The sequence below is a fragment of the Telmatherina bonti genome (genome assembly GCF_933228915.1).
Source record: "Telmatherina bonti genome assembly, chromosome: 8".
Classification (NCBI taxonomy): domain Eukaryota; kingdom Metazoa; phylum Chordata; class Actinopteri; order Atheriniformes; family Telmatherinidae; genus Telmatherina; species Telmatherina bonti.
Genome location: NC_136626.1, coordinates 14,545,050 through 14,562,664, shown reverse-complemented (window position 1 = coordinate 14,562,664; position 17,615 = coordinate 14,545,050). Strand labels below are relative to the sequence as shown.

The 17,615-nt window shown below is 37.9% G+C and overlaps 1 protein-coding gene across 1 annotated transcript in view; it reads left to right on the top strand.

Annotated features, from left to right (window-relative positions):
* raver2 (ribonucleoprotein, PTB-binding 2) overlaps positions 1–17,615 on the top strand; it is a gene marked incomplete at both ends in the record, with an annotated part of 98,722 nt that overhangs the window by 34,545 nt on the left and 46,562 nt on the right. The window contains 2 exons of the mRNA XM_079244565.1: positions 12,571–12,878; positions 13,580–13,744. Coding sequence (XP_079100691.1) covers positions 12,571–12,878; positions 13,580–13,744 — 473 coding nt within the window. The remainder of the gene's footprint in view (positions 1–12,570; positions 12,879–13,579; positions 13,745–17,615) is intronic.

Here is a 17,615-nt window from a genome sequence, read left to right as displayed (position 1 = left end):
TTTCTTTGTCTTGTGGGTTGCTGTTGGTTTTCTCTGGTGGTGATGTTGGTGACTGGAAGGGTGCATGTAGTTTAAAAGCAGCAGCATGAAAGTTGACAGCTGCAGTTCACTGCCTGGGGTTGCTGCAGATACCTTCAAAACATCAGGTTCCTGACAAACAAACTCTGGTTCTGTACTGGAACCAATTCCAAACACATTTTATTTCCTTAAGTATTTTAAAATGTACTATTTGATGTAGAACCATGTCGAACATGTATGTTGAAGCTTTGGCTGCAGTGCACTGAATATATTTTTTCATATCCCAGTTGTGTAAAATTGAAACAACTGCTTAACAAAATGTCATTAATTCTGCTTTTTAGGCATTTTATTGTTCTTTACACATGCTTCATATACACATTATGCATCAGTTATGCCATTTCAGCCATTTCATGGACTTGCATATAAAATGGAAGGGAGGGGGTGACTTGCACATTCACCACATTCACACTGAGGTGCTCCTATCTGCAGCTGCTTTTGACCGGTTGCTCCTGATGTTTGTGTGTCTGTCTGTCTATTGTGTGTCTGTTTGTTGTATTTGCATCTGTTCTTTATGTACTTCTTTCAGTAGTATTGAAATACTTTTTTAGACCCCCTATTCTTTTTATTCCTCTGTTTGTGTTTTTTTTTCTTTCCTTTTTTCCCCTCTCAGTTTCAGCATTAGTATATCACTTAATATATCAGCGCTAAACAAATAGTATATAGGAAATAGAATAATCAAAATGTATCTGCATGTTATGCTGAACAGTGAGGGGGAAAAAATACACTTCTGGTTTGTTTTCATTTGAACCTCTGTAAGCTACCACATCCTGTACACGGCGATGTTTAAAGATGCACTCTGTAACTTGCTATGGAGCAAACTGGCATTTTTAACTCAACAAGTCCCAGAAATCTTTAATCTATCTTCAAACTTCATTAACATATTGCTAAGATGTTTGTAGTTAAGCAAGTATGTAAGCAGCATTTTAAGAAGGCTTCAGTCAGATCATGTGACTGCTGCTCTTTTGCTACAAATTGGGAGCAATTATTCACATTAGGACAGTAAGTACTTAGCTATTTACTGGCTTTTTATCCTTGTTAGACACTTGATGTGGAGGGAAAATATTGGCAAATGTAGCCTTCCAGACGTCAGATTTTAGATGTTCCTGCAGTCTGCACCTCAACTGTTAGGTTACCTGTCTGTTGTCTGTCTGTGTGTGTGGAGTTGTTTTCCCAGGACTGCACAACAACAGCTACAGTAACAGCCAACAAAACAGCCCTGTTTCTGTTTGTCTTTCTCTTTTTCTCCCCTCCGTTCTTCCATCTTAAGTGACAAACAGAAGTATCTGTCTAATTGCTTCCCTGGACAGCAGCTTGTCACTGCTCTTTTCTGCTTTCTTTCTCTCTCCCCCTCCATCTCGTCAGTTCTCTGTTTCCCCTTCTCTGCCATCATCTGTCCATCTGCCTGGTGAATCACTTGAAAATGCAAATCAGCACACAGGTTATGCAAATGTGATTCATCTGTTATCTTTCATCAGACAGACGCGCTAACACGCTGTATTACTGTACATTTTACCTCTTTATGTTCGCTATTATCGTTTCAGTAATGTAAAAAATGTATTTCATAATGACCTAAATGTAGCTAATGGAGATTCTAACCTGAAGCACACACCCTGGTTTGTTTGAGGTGAGAACACAAAACTAAAAAAACAAAAGAAATCGCTCATTATTTTTGACATCCAGAGATGATGATGTAGATGTGAATTTGATGGTTGCTTTTCCACTGCCAGGTACCCGCGGCATCATTGGCACCTTTTATGATTTCATTATTGTACATAAATAGTGTCCCAGCTGGTGGTTACTAATAAAACAGTTATTCTCCGTTGTCTTTGCAAATGGTAGGCTTTGAGATTGATCAGTTGTTGTCAACTTCATTTATTCTGACTGCAACTTTTTTTTTTTTTTTAAATACACCAACTTTTGCCTACTTTAATTAAAATCTGTGCAACGTCAGTGGCGTAACAAGTCGACCCAGCTGGCATCAGATTTGTGGCATCAGCTCTCACTGCTAAAGGTGTTGGACTGCATTTTTAACACTATTTCAGCATCCTGTTGTGGCTGCATTTCAAATGGAGAAAAATTAAGCACTCTTAAAACTACACACCCAGCTTACATCCTGTCACTGACCTTTCCCTCTGTAGAGTGATATGTAATGACAACAACTTCTAAGTGATCAAAAATAAATCCAGTCAAAACATGCAGATAGGCAACCTCACTGTGAGTTGACTTGTAATACCTGGGAAGGCTAATGATATGCAAAATCCTAAGATTGAAGGTAAAGAAGTAATATCAAACATTTGATTAAGCCAGAGTTGAAGCTTCTTTGAGGATCTTAAGGACCATCTGTATTACATCTCTCCTCAGAGTAAGGTCCTTGCAACACACGTTGAGCAGCTTAAAGAGCTGCTCCCAGCAGCTTCGTGCAGGGGGATTGGTACAGAGAAAGAATGAGCCTAACTGTTCAATCCTTTCCCTGTGGTGAGGGAGGTGATCCCAGCAGAAGGATTGTAAGGAATCCTGCACAGGCAGTCAGGCGGTCATATTGTTTCTGTCAGGGGTAACCCACTTTTACACATGCACTGGAGTCCTGAAAAGTTTAACCCTTTAAACCTGATTTGCCACTGCCTTCCATCATCGGCTTTTATTATCAACAATTTTCCAGGACTGGTAGCATGTAACTCTGTGGGGTAGATTGTGATCGATAGCTTCACATTTTGATTGAGGTTTAAAGTCCAGCAGCAAAATGTTGTTTATCCTGAGACTATGTGGTAAATCTACAGTTAGTGTGATAAATTATTATTTATCCCAGTTTCATAATTAAATTTCAAAATAAAATTCTCCATACGCGCTATGTTGCTAAGAAACCTCTATTGTTGACCTGGAATCGATGATGACTCCATTTACTGTCAAACCTTTGACCCATTAGATGACTTACATTGTGTGTAATGTCCTAACTGGAATATCCAAATTTCAGCTAGTAAAGATGGCTGGTAAATAGCAGCATAAATAACTGTAAACAGAAAAATAACAGGGAAGAAATTGAAAGAAAAAAACAGATGCTTTTGACATTTTTTGTCTTTTGCCTTGGTGGTTATAGCCATTGATACATTAATCTTACATCATTTAAGACCCATAATCTGACAACTTAGACAGTGTTGAAAAAATGTGAAAAAAAGGGTTGAGATTTACATGAATTTTTACATTAAAAAAAAAAAAAGCAATGATTGCTGGAGTTTTAAGGGTTCATGTCTTTCAATTAAAAAAAGACAAATAAAAGAGGGAAATTTTCCTACTTTTTGTATTGATTAATCTGAATGCTCTCAGTTCATTGTTTCTTTTTGCAACCAAATATTCCTCTATCAGTTTATACATGGATCCTTACTCATTTAGCTAAATGAATAAAAGGCAACGTATCACACTTAAAACTTTAAAACAAGAAAGCAATAAGTGTGTCCAAGAGACTTGATAACTGATTAAATTGCATCCTTAAAACAGACTTCCCTTGTGGATGGTCATAGGAAAAATCAGTCCTTTTAAGTTTTTTTTCTATTTATTTGTATTATGAAATAAACATTTCTTGCAGTTTGTAATGATCTTCCCATCTTAACATCACAACGTCCCCATTCAACACCTGCTTGCCATGATGTCAATGCATTATTAAACTAGTTAATAGACATATTATGTCCAGAAATCCCTCATTATTTTTGACACCGAGAGAGATGATGATGTAGATGTGAATGTGATGGTTGTCTTTCCACTGCCAGGTTCCAGCGGCATCATTGGCACCTTTTATCATTTCATTTTCGTACATAATATTGTCCCAGCTGGTGGTTACTAATAAAACATTTATTCTTTGTTTTCTTTGCAAATGGCAGGCTTTGAGATTGGTCAATTGTCGCCAACTTAATTTATTCTGACTGCAAATCTTTTAAATTCAACAACTTTTGCCTACTTTAATTATAATCTGTATAATCTGTGCAACTATAGTGGCGGAACAACATATCATGTGGACATATTAACATAGAATGTGTCTCACTTTGTCTCATTGTCATGAAACATGACATGACTTTACTGAAATCATGTCTGTTCATTCAACTTTAAGCGCCCTTGTGCAATTTTAAGGATTACATTTATGGTGAGGAGGTCCTATCAGATGCTGTCTGCACATGAGCACAGTGGCACAGTGTTCGATGTGTGTGAGTATTTTAGGCTGTTTTTTGAAGTTTCAGTACTTTCACGCATATTTTCCACATTAAGTGGAAACAACATTACAAGTGTCTCATTAGCTCACGTTTATTAGTTGAATGATCAAAGATGGCATAAGCAGACTTACTCTTATCTGTAGCTCACAGCAGTGCACATGAGAACACTTGTGGACACACATGAGCTCCCTCTTTTGCTTTGAGACCTGCGTGAATAACACACTTGGGCTGCAGGTGACAATCATCATGCAGCACATGCACAAACTGTTGAGGTTTGATAGTTCAGGTCACTGTGTTATCAGGATTCCCAGCCTTGCTGCTGTTTTTGGAACACAAATGCACACAGAAGATAAGAAGAGTATGAAAAACATGCTGACCACAGCAACATGCAAACAGATTTTTCGTGTTCAGTCTGCATCAAAAAAAGCAAGTGTGCTTCAACTCGTTGAGTTGATGTGTTTTTGAATATTTTTTTCTTGTCCTCCCCCCCCCCCCCCCGTGTGTGCCTGTTGACGGATCAAACAAGCTTTAAGCACCAGTTCTGCTATATTTTCATAAATGCTTTCAATCAGTGTAATCAACTAAACATCATTCATGAAAGCTGACTTTTTATTCCTATTTCAATTCCCCTTTTATCTCCTAGTTTGTAAAATAACCATAACTTTCTGGTTACGGTGGTGTGTTAATTTAGTTGGTTCTGCAATAAGGATGCATTTAAGACAATATGGTTTCTCTGTGGTTTGCTACTGGTATTTTCTTTTGGCATGATAGAGTGAAGCAGAAAGTACAGAGTGGGTGCAAAAAGAGAGGGATGGAGAAGAGATTTTGAGCAATGGATGCTGTAATTATGTGAAGAAAGTGGATGAATGAGTGGGCATAAAGGTGTAAATGAATTCAAAATGAGAAAATGGGAATGCAGAATGTCATGACAGAGAAAAATGAATGCGATGGAAAGATATACCAGAACGGATCAATATTTGATGAATTGATGAGTGGCCAGAAGGAGAGGCTTGTTTTCACAATTAAAACTAATTACCAACATTGCTTACTGTTTGAAATTGGTAATCTTTCTTCAAACTGCTATTATGGCTTCACTCTATTTTCATCATTGCTCAAAATTTGGATAAAGATCTGAAACCGCAGATGGTTCTTTGCTTTATTTATGACCTTCTGATCCATTGAAATGCGCATCTCTTTACATATACGTCAGCGTTCATAAATTATCTTACAGTAATTTTACATATTTTTCAAGTAAAATGTTCCAAAGAGGGACCGAGCAGCTGAGTGAACAATGTTGTTGTGGGAGGAAGAGTGGGCGGCTGGTTGAAAAGATGCCGAGTGTTAGATCCACTCTGCACTGCCTCTGATACATCTCATCCTCTCATTTCTACACCTCCTTATCCACATATACATCAAACACTATCCTGCCATCCTCATGTACGATTAAAGCCATCGACTGCATCTGTAGAAATGTTACATTTTACTGCGACTTTTTCCTCTATTGCTTCTTGCTTTGCTACATCTAAAGTTCCCTCGCCATGTGTTTGCTGCTGCAAAACAGATGTACATGATTGGCCTCTGCACAAGACATCATTTGTACATGCTTATTTACTGTGGTGGTGATGATGGAGAAGAGTGCGTGGGAAGGTCGATGTGTTAAAGGACAAAGGGCTCTAAGGATGAGTGGAGTGCCACAGAGAAGAGAATGCAGCTCCTCTAAAGGGTTACGTATGGAAAAATAAGAGGCAGTGAGGAGTAGAGCCACAGAGGTGCAACAGGTAATTGGAAATCATTAGTGTCACAGAACAAAGAGCCACATCAGAGCTTGTCTAATAAATTTTGTACTTAATGATGGTATTTTACCACAGGTGGTATAAGCAGTTTGTCTAAACAGTCAGTTCACCTTTTTCCACTCTTATCACTGTAGTCGCTTTTCTTTATTCCTTGTTTGTGAAGTCTCTCTTGTAATATCTGTGTTTCAGACAAGGGAAACGGGTGCATGGCCTTTCAGATCAGTGCAGAATTCTCCTGAGGGATAGTGTTTAGTGTTGGTGTGTGTGTGTGTGTGTGTGTGTGTGTGTGTGTGTGTGTGTGTGTGTGTGTGTGTGTGTGTGTGTGTGTGTGTGTGTGTGAGAGAGTTCCAGAGTAAGCTCATCCTTTTCAACTGTCTACATTAACTGTGATACATTAAGAGAAATGTAGTTCTTGTTTAAAATGGCAGTGATGATGTAATATCTAAACAGTCTTCAGCAGCCTTTGTTTCACTTATCTGCCTTTTAATTCATGACATCATAACTTTATTAATTTCTCATGCTAAGATAAAGGATGGGTAACCTTTTTTTTTTTAATGGTAAAAGATCAAAAGTGCTAATAAGACAGAATTAAAGGCAACATCCAGGATAATTTTGCTGCTTTTAGACCAGTTTAGAATCCAGACTTTTTAATGAAAGCTACATTTTATTTCTATTTTTAGTGTATTTTATTAACTGATACATTGAATTGAACTTCTGCCTATGTTGACTTCTGACAAGTTCAGCGTTCTTGGTATGTTCTTCTTCCTTTACTCAGTCGCTGATCTGTTTTAGCCTAATTTTTTTGTTAGATAATCTGTCTGGTGTGTTCCAGTAATATTTTTTGTGCCTTATGTCGAGCCCAGCTTTTTTTTTTAAACATAAAATAGCGTAACCAAACAAAACATAAAATTATGTAGTTTAACCACATAGAAAAGCATCATATATCATCATGACACAACAGCATAGCAATGAAATATAACCTGTGTTATGAATTTTCTTTTCTTTTTGCACTGTTAGATGTAATATCATTTTTGTACAATTAAATGATAAATTTTCTGTGCATTTTAAGCAGTTTATTTTTAGACAGATTTGGAAAAATAAGCAAAAATTTATAATTACAGTTTGGTACCAGAATCTAAAAAAAGTAATAATTTCATGCATTAGATAATCCTTTCAGCTTTATTTATTGATTCAAAAAAAGAAAAAAAAAAAAAAGGTAATTTCTGTGTTTCAAAGATAAAACAACGTAAACATTGAATAACTTATTTAAAGAGGCTCTATTATCCTATTTCTAGTTTTAGTTAGTGTTGAATACTCAACATTGCCTGTCGCCCAAAGCCAGCTGGGATAGGCTCCAGCCTCCCCACGATTGCAACCTTGAATTGGATTAAGCGGTTCAGAAAATGAATGAATGAATGAATACTCATCAGCGGCGCTGTTTTTTTTAATCACCTAAATGCATGTTTAAGTTTTTGAGCACTCTCTACGTTTGGTTTCCATGGTGACGGAAACTATTGGTTTTAGAAAGTTATTTCTATTTCGTAAATTTAGTGCCGTTCCAGGGGACGGACTCAGTGATTGGGCCCAACCCAGAGAAGATGACCATTCATGAGAAGAAAGTCACGCCCACTTTTACAGCTCAGTATAACTACTCCTAGCAGCTGACCAATCAGACGCAGCCCGCAGGCAGGACGTAGGGTGGAGCTTTCTCTGTTCGCTTGTTTCTGGCAGAGGCTGATCTGAGAGCATGAAAATAAAATCAATGAAGGGGTTTTGTGAAAAAATGCTTGATTATTTCTTGCCCTTCTGGACTTGCATGTTAAAATAAATCTGAATGAAATGTGCATAATAGACACTTTAGTTGTGCTAAATTTTAAGTGTTCATAAAAAAATGACCTGCTTTCAGTGTTTTTTTACTTTGTGACTTTTCCTGCTTATTGTGAACCTGTTACAGCTCAAAGCATCTTTTTCTTTACATTTTCTAACTTCTTTGACCCGACCGGGGTTGTCTCTGCATTCTGAAGTTATGTTGCATAATTATTTTATACAGACATCTTTGCATTTCATTTGCACTTTGACATTCTGAAAGCCAGAATAATAGAACAATGCTTGTGGGATGAAAAAGATCTGCAACACTTTTCTCTGTCAGCTCACTAAATTGTTTACTATTAAGACTTTTCATTCCATGCAAGTCTTTCATCTTGGCCTCAGCGTGGAGATGAAACAACAGGACCCCCTTGCACACAGCATGGGAACCGGCCCCTCGAGTTACAGGGTCCACCGTGTCGTTCATAACTCCCCTGTTTTTAATTAGCTTCTTCAGGGGGGGAACAAGGCAGCAGAATTGCAGCCTACGAGCCCCTACACACTCTTCATGGGGAATAATCGACATGTTCAGAAGTGGAGACCCATAATTAAGTAGCTATGCTTGTATGTTCTTTCTTTTTCTTTTTACATTTCCTCCTCCTTCTTTTTCCCACTTATTTTTTCTTTTTTACTTTTTATTGTCAAAGTTCACTTGCTAGCCCACTCAATGATTGCAGGGCTGTGAATTATAAGATTATTTTGTAAGCTATTTAAGAGTCTCTGCATTTTCACTCTCTGCAGGAGAAAGTATTGAGCAGGATTTGATGCCAGCCCCCGCTTGTCAGACCTCACTGTCATTAGAGGAAATAGAAAGGGCTTTAGCATAAAATCCAAACCATATTCTCTCCATCTCCTCGTAATACCCAAATGTTAGGCAGCATACTTGACGGGTTAAAACTAAATTAGGCTTTCAGCTTATAAGAGATCCATTACGAAGTGTGCGACTGTATGTTTCGTGCTGGGTTTCAGAAATTGATTTGGATGGAGACTGTATTCGAAAATGGGTACGGGCAGATGGGTATGGAGATGGAGAGGAAGAAGTAGTGAGACACTGTAAGAGACAACAGATGTGAGGAAACAGTAGTCGGTGTGGAATAAAGCGGGAAGTGCAAGTACAAAAAGGCGATGCAGAGATCAATAGAGATACAGATGCAGTCGGTGGGATCAAGATGAATATAGGCTGGCTGAGAGATGAAAACACACAAAAAAGATTTATGTGTGTGAGAATGATCCTGACTCGCTATTAGTTCTGCCTGCAGTGATGTTTACTGTAAAAACTAAAGGAAGCCTGTGGCGCAGATGTCTCAGTCGTGACTTATTTGAACATTTTTGGCTAACATTTTCCATCTGTGACTTTAGTTTCCTACCTGAACGCCGGATAAAACTTTGTTGCTTTGTGGTGGATTAATGTCTGAAGAGTGAATACAGGCCACTTCTTTTAGGAACAGGACAGTATTCGTATACCTACTGATGCTTTGATGTATGATGAAAGATGTTGTGAGCAGCTCTCTGAGGGCATCATGCGTCACCTTTTTTTTTTATTGCCGCCTCTTGATCTCCTTTCTACTTTACATGTTTTTGTTGAATGCATTTTGATTGGATGTCCTGCACCTGAGTGAAAAAGGAAAACACACATTAAGGCGATATTTTATTATTTCAACACTGCCTCCTGCACTCTGGCAGGTGCATAAAAATTCTGAATTGTCAGTAGTCTGTAAATGAGAAAACATCTAGAATCCTCCTTTTCTTTATGCAGTGTTATATTATATATTTTATGTATATCACTTTCCCTCCAATAGTCTTATATCCAGACTGAGAGTTATGAAGGGTCTTTGTGACCTGGAATAAGATGAAACATGCAAATATGCGTAACTATTTTGTGTGTTAAAATTTAATTTATTTATTTAATTTTAAATATGCAGATTAAAGCTTAAAACAGAACCAGTGATCAGTTCAGTGCAGCTGATGTAACTCTCATTAAAGAGCTAGCCTTAGACAAAAGACATTGTAAGGAAAAATGTACCCTTTCTCTAATATAAGTTTTAGTTACATCTTCATTGCAGTGGTGTAAATCATCACCTTGAGACTGTTGCTTTAACGTCTTACCTATTCATCAGAAATCATCTGACATAAAGCTTTTTTCAATGTCCTGGGTTTGTCTTCCCGTTCCTGTAGAAAATATTAAGCCTCATACCAGTGTTTTCATCTCATAGATATAAGTGTATGTAATATCTGAGGATGAAACCTTTTGGTTTGTGGTGAAATTTGAACAGTAGACTATTTTTTACACCTACTCTGTTGAATGTGAAATGTTTCACCAGTAATGGAAGACAAGAGCTACAAATGATGCTCAACTAATCCTCCACATTGTCAGGGTTTCACTTTCCCTCCAACATGCAGCAATATTTTTGGACAGCAGAAAAATGTCAGGGAAAGCAATCACGATCATGAAGCTAGTTTGAACTGTGGGTGAAAATTTGAAAGATTTTCTGCTTTATTCAAATTCTGAAACATCAACTTTCAGTACATTTGTTTCATATCATGGTGGTGTAATATAGCGAAGTATGTGTTATGTGTCATTTTATATAATTTATTTCATCCAGTGGATGCTGATGGTCAGAGATTTTTGGCAGGAAACTGCTTGAAACTGTACGACATACTATTGTAAGAAAAATGTGCGTATAACTTAAAGGGTCAGGATCAAACTGGTGAGGTTGAAGCTGAGGTGAGACACTGGTTTCTGCTCACATGCAGGCACTTTGCCACTGGCACAAAAGAAGCTTTGTTCGCCCAGGCACGGTGTGTCATTTTTGTTCAAGTTAAATGCTTGTAGTTTTAGGCACACCTGTATTTAGTTGATAGATTTTCATTATAGAAACCAGTCTACCGCTAAAGCTCAGCTAAATCTGCACAGTCTGAGGACGATCATGAACCAGAGTCAGCAAACCTGATTATTCTACAGGTCTGCATACAAATAGTGTGAAGTTTTATTAGCTGGAAGGAGATGCAGTTCAGCTGAAATCTAACCGTTTGTAGTTTGAGAGAAGGAAGTTGTAAACTGGAAAACTCGTGATGTTGGACTTAAGAGCAATTTTCAAAATCAAATGTTTTATTTTCACTGCCGGCTTTTTTGGCATGTGTTTATTATAGAATTTGAATGACGAGATGTGCAAAGTTAAAATAAAATCTGCCAGAATAATACTTGAGAGCTACTGGACTGGTGATGTCTGAGCAGTTAAGATACTGGCCTCAACGGTAACAACAACGTACTGTGAAATATATTACAGACCATAATGCAACAATAATACTAAAACTTGCAACAGTTTTTACTGGATGCCACAAAATGTGTGTTTAGATATTATATTTCTTCCATTATTCCATTCCTCTCTGGCTTGTGTAGGTCAGTACAAAGACCAGGCAGATTCCAGTTCTTCCTCTAGTGGTTTTTGACTCGGCAAGTTCACAGTATTGTTTTCGAAGTCTTTCAAAATTTTTGTTTTTGTATCTCACTACACATAAAATATGCTAAAATATGATTTTTTTTTTCAGAAAAATAGTGCAGCACAAATAGCTTTTTCCTCATCTATACAGCTTAAACACAAGAAAAACAAACAAAACAAAAAACACTAAGCATAGCATAATTTGCTTTTTTTAAGCACATCATTTTAGTTGTTTTACATATTAATTATTATGCTTTCTCTCTCTCTCTCTGAAAATAGAGAAGAGGAAAGCTAGTCTGCCTGGTTTACAGATTTCACAGTTTAAACACACCCGATTCAGATGAATGAGTCTCTGGGCAGAACTTGATAAACTGTTTAATCAATATGATTTAAATCAGCTGTGTTAGGGGAGGGAATGATCGAAACCTGCAGGACTGCAGCTCTCTTTGACCAAATTTACCTACTCTTGATCTAAACCTACATTTGTCTTTAAGGTCTGTGGTGAGATCTATAGCAATAAGTTTCACAATGCATTGCAACCAAGTAAATTTCCCTCAAAGACTTAAAAATCCCAACAGATCAGCTTTAGATTCTGGGTTTGGTTGAAAAATGGCATGTTAAGATATAAATAGCTACTTTTATGGTAATGAATATCCCTCAGATATTCGGATGATGCTACCCTAAGGAGAACATAACTCACCCTAAATGTTACAATCTGGAGTTTTATACTCTTTCAGTTCAATTGCCGGTAAATGCTAATTGTTCACGAATGCTATTTGTATTGTTGTATTCATTAGTGTTATTGGGTTTCCCATTGATCTAATTGTTTTTAAATGCAGTAAAGTGTTTATATGTGTGTCACGGTGGATTCCCTCATATACTAGCTCCCTACTGGCGTTCTAGCTAATGTGTTGTCTTTCTCTCTGTGTATCTGTCTGTTTTTATGAATGTGTGTTTGTGGTTTTCATTGTTCCATCTTATTTTTTTTTATTTTTTTCAAATACGGACTTCCTTCTGTTTACTTTCTTTGCTTTTCATGTTGTTTTGAGCATGTTCTTTGACCATATGTTTGTTTTTGAGTGTGCTTTAAATGTATGTTTGTGTCTCTCTCTCTGTCCACCTTTTGTCTGTGCATCTCTTTCTTTGTGTTTGTTCCCGTCTTCGTCTGTCTTTTCTACTTGTTGCTGTCTCCAGCCTTTGTCACTTTGCTGAACGGGGACCAGGCTCAGGATGCCATCCGCTCCCTTCACCACAGCACTGTCCGGGGACGCTTGATCAACGTCGCCCTGCAGCCAACCGATTCCCTGCTTTGCCTCACCAACCTGCCCTACACCTTCACTGCACAGCAGTTTGAGGAGCTGGTGCGCTCGTACGGAAACATCGAGCGCTCCTTTCTGGTGTACAGTGAGCTGACCGGCCACTCCAAAGGATATGGGTTTGTTGAATACATGAAGAAGGACTCTGCTTCACGGGCCCGCTCAGAGCTCCTGGGTCGGCCAATGGTATGTTGGAATAAAATCTTCTTTATGTACTGAAACCCTCTGAAAAGGAAAATAAAAAAGTTGGAAAATATAATTTTCATTGGTGTTATAGATGATTTAATTGTGCTAGAAGACAACACAAGGTAATCGGCATAATCATACATTTCATATTAAGCCAAATAAATCTGATTGCCATTGTAAACCTCTTGCCTGATTTTGCTCAGACATAAAAGTGAGCAGCGTAAAGAATGATGCACTCTTTTGTTTTGCTGTTCTTTAAGTCGCAAAAAGTTAAATCACAAAACTCGTCTGAAAATTATGCTGAGCAGTCATGCCTAATGAAGCCTGACAGCAGGGAACAAACAGCTAATCAGCACAAATATGGGCTTTGCCACTTCAGTTCGCTTTCAATTTATTGCCCAACTAAATAGTGTAAAATTTCAGCGTCAAGGCCAAAACTTGTGTATGGGCAGAGATTCTAAAAGCAACTATATTGTTGCCTCCTCGTTTTAGCTCACAAAATTTGTTTCCATCATGCAAAACTTTCTGACCTTGCACTTTTGAGTTGTGAGAGAGAATCTGCTGCTAGAAGTTAAGCTCAAAGGCTGCCAAGCTTTTAAACCAGCATTTACATCAAAGCAGATAAATTGTAATGTAGTGTACGCAGTGCAGAGTTTGGATGAGATTTATCTCATTTTGCGCCACATGACCAAATGTTGCAGGGGGATCGCTCCCTGATGGTGCAGTGGATGGATGTCAACCAGCTGAGTCAAGAAGAGAACCTGCACTCAAAGTGTCTGTGTGTGGACCGACTACCGCTGGACCTGTGTGACTCAGAGGAACTGAACCAGCTGTTCTCTGAAACCTATAAACCTGTCTTCTGCCAGGTAATTCTGCAGTTCTTTCCATCCTGCCACGTTGACTTAAATGTTATCATTTCTTTCTATGTTAAAACTGGTATCATCTTAAGAATCAGACAATTCAGTTTCCATTTTAACATAATCAGGGCCGCCTTTAATTTCACAGCTCCAGTCAGCAGTCACATCTTGCTGAACACAGCAGTTCACGTTCGACTTGTACCAGTATACATGTACCAGTTGTACATGTATAAAAATGTTGTTAATCATTGGTAATTACATACAAACAGCACATCTGTATCGGAACCTCACATGTCCATATAAACATTTCCCTTTCAAACTCCACCGGGTGAAGGGTCCTGATGTAAAATGATGCATTTAACCCCTTTATTGGCCAGTCTGGCGATATTACTAAGCTACTGTTTCCATGGTGAGGTGTGGCAGCTGTGGCACCACCCTTCAGGTCCCTCCCACCCCTTCTGTTTAGTTCCTGGTTGTTGTTTTTTTTTATTTTTTTTATTTATTTATTTTTTTTGCTTGCTACCCTCACTCCTCCACCTCATGCCCATTTAAAGTTCACTCAATGGATATCTGTCATCTTTCCAGTTTCCAGTTTTAGCTCCACCCCTCTGCCCCACTCCTACATAAAAATCAATACACCCACATCATCCTGTTCCCATGATGCTTTGTGGGTGTTTAGCTCATGTTGCCTCACTGTTGCAGAGCCAGCAGGCTTGACCTATAGTTCAGCAATTTTTATGTACAGTGCATTATGTGCTTGTGAGTGTGTGTGTTACTGCTTTTTAGTGCTTTTGAATACTTAATGCCCAACAGCTATGAACACACTAAACAGGGTGCAGAGGCAGTACATGCATTAATATTAAAGCAAAAGAAACTGATTATTCAGAAGAGCTGTCACAGCTAGGTGTTTGGGAGAGGACTGCGTTTTTATCATGACTGTTATTGCACAATATGTTGGTGTACAAAACCCTCAAAATACTTTTTTCTTTAACGGGAACTGACACAGAATCAGGAATCAAAATAGTTTTATGCAGCCATTTTACAACCATCCACAATTTGCATTCATTTTTCAGCTATTAGTTTTTTTCCTGTTATGAACTGCTACAGGTGGATGATTTGCAACAGCAGCACAAAAAAAACCCTCTCTATTTACAGTGTGAGGATTTGAAACACATCAGGTTGTATAGTGATTATATGGGCAGTCAGTCATTATAAAGTTCTTTTGTCCACATGTACACCTGCAGAAAGAGTTCAGTGTGTCTTATTTTTATTTTTTTGGGTGTGTAGATCAGGGGTGTCCAGTTTCAGTTCTCAATGGCTAAAATCCTGCAGGTTTCCCATGTATCCTTGTCCAACACACGTGACTCAAACTAATCGCAGATTGTGCAGAACTTCACTGGCTGTTGGATCCATTTTATGAAAGCCAGGTATGTTGAAACAAGGATACATTGAAAAGCTACAGAATATAGTCCATGGGCCAGACCAGATATCGGTACCACTCAAGGTGACGAAACTTACTTATGATTTTTAAAAAGATCTATGTCTGTAGATGATATTTTGGTATGATAACCCTTTCTAACTGGCAGCTGTATCATTATTATCAGCTCATGAAGTTACCCGACCCCCATTAGAAAATTACATGTAAACTCTGGTGCATATCCTGGTTACACTTTGGTATCGGACACCTGTCAGTGTTTAACAATATTGTCTTTGGTATCATTTTAAAGGTTTTTTTTTCAGTTTTCATTCAAGCTAAGATGTGAATCTCTCGGACCAACATAGAGGCCACTGTAGTCCTTTAAACAATAGACAACACTCATTTTTACACAGTTTTCGCCTAAATTATATACTATCTTTAAGCACTGTGTCATCTGAGAAAAACAGGGAAACAAAATATAATATCTGGAATACTCACAGGGCCATAAGGATTCAGAAAATGTATAATATGCTTATATTCTTATAATGCCAGAGGTGATTATTAACATTAAACTTGAAGAACATTTTCAGATTATTAGATTCAAATGGAGTAGAATGAGAAAAGATGGAAAGAACATGACATTTTTTTTTATCTGTGCTCTAGTGAAATTGCTGTCATCAAACAAGGTAATATACAATCGTATTTTCAAATAAAATGTCATACAATTTTTAAAAATATGACTGTAGACACTATATGATGTTCAGTTAAAAATATTTCACATTGCTAAGGCTAATGCCTGAGATTAGCACAGTTTAGAAGAATCTTTGTAGTTTGTTTTTGGCAAGACAACTTTTCAATTATAAGCCATGTGAGTGGTTGTTGTCTCAAAACAAATATTTCAAACTGAAAGTAAATTATTAATTTCTTTAAATTTATTGTCAAAAAAATAGTCCTTTACCATATTCCATAAAGGATATATCCAACAGTTGTACTTCTTCTTGCAAACCAATGCTGACTTGACTGATGAATTAGTCAATTCAGTCTAAAATATTCTTGTGTATTGCTTTATGTTTTACATTTTATTAAAAAAAGACAAAAACAAAAAAAAAACAAAACAGGGTGAAAACCAGTGGGGGGGTTGTGAGTATAGGGTGAATAATTGACACCCATCAAACTCCCAGCTACCTTTGGCTAAGAGCTAACCAAGCTAACCTAGGATAGCTAATAGGAGCTACAGGTGCACTGTTAGCCGGCTGAAAAACACAGTTGTTCTACTGACAAGTTTTTTTGTTTTTTTTTATTTACAATGTAATGAAATCCAATAAACCTGATTCTCTCTGGAAAACCCTCTTAATCACATGCATGATCACACAATAGAATTGTTTTTAACTTATCTCTAAACACATCTCATATCGTTTTTAGTCATACATGCAAGTACATTAGTACGTTTTAAATGAGATTCCACCTTACATGTTTTTCTAAACCATAGACTGTATATAAAAGATGTGCGTGGCCTCCATGACGTCACCTGTAGGTTTCTGAAGAGCTGAATTGAAGCTCGGTGGGCGGTTCCTACCATCGCCATCTTGGCAGGGGCATGCGTGTCGTCTCACCCGGAAAATACAAATATGGGCAGAGAGGTGGAGCTGAGAGGGGGGCTGTGAGCATCATGGTGGATGTTTGACATCGAGCAAACTCTGAGCTGCCTGTAGCTAAGAGCTAACCGAGCTAACCCGGAGATAACAGGAGCTAACCAGCTAATGGAGGTAAGCGGGCTAAAGCTAAGCCACGTTGTTAACAAGGCTAAAAACCGCGGTTGTTCTACGTTCTTACTTGAAGCATGAGGTCCGGTACCTGTCAGTCAAAAGGACACGCCCCTAAATATGCCAAACTTCGAGATTAAATTACTTTTAAACAGGCGAATTACAAAAAAATTCACTCCCCACACAGTTGTCATGAAGGTAAACCTGACCTATAAACCGAAAATGGATTTTTGAACCAGGCTGTAAACATGTTTATTTCTGCTGTAAACATGATTATTTTGGCCGTGAAGTTGGTCTTTTTAAACATGGGAGTCTATGGGGATTTGCTCTGTTTTGGAGCCAGCCCTAGCGGGTGAGGGGGGAACTGCAGTTCCACATAGGCTTCACATTTTCCGCCGGAGGCTCCATCCATCTTTCATATACGATCTATGATCTAAATTTAATTTGTATCAAAACTTGTTTTACAAAAGGTATTTCTGATAATACTATTTTTTGAGACTGTTTGGTTTTGTTGTTGTTGCTGCTGCTGCCATTGTCAGCCCTTGAAGTTGGCCTTCGGATGTTATTGTATCATTTTGTGGTGTGAACCAGCAATGTTGTTTTGTGACCAGAGTGTTGGTGAAATGTTAAATCCTTGCCCCCTAATTTATCTTATGTTTTTAATGTTGCTGCCCCTCTTCCTCTAGCAGATGTAGCAGAG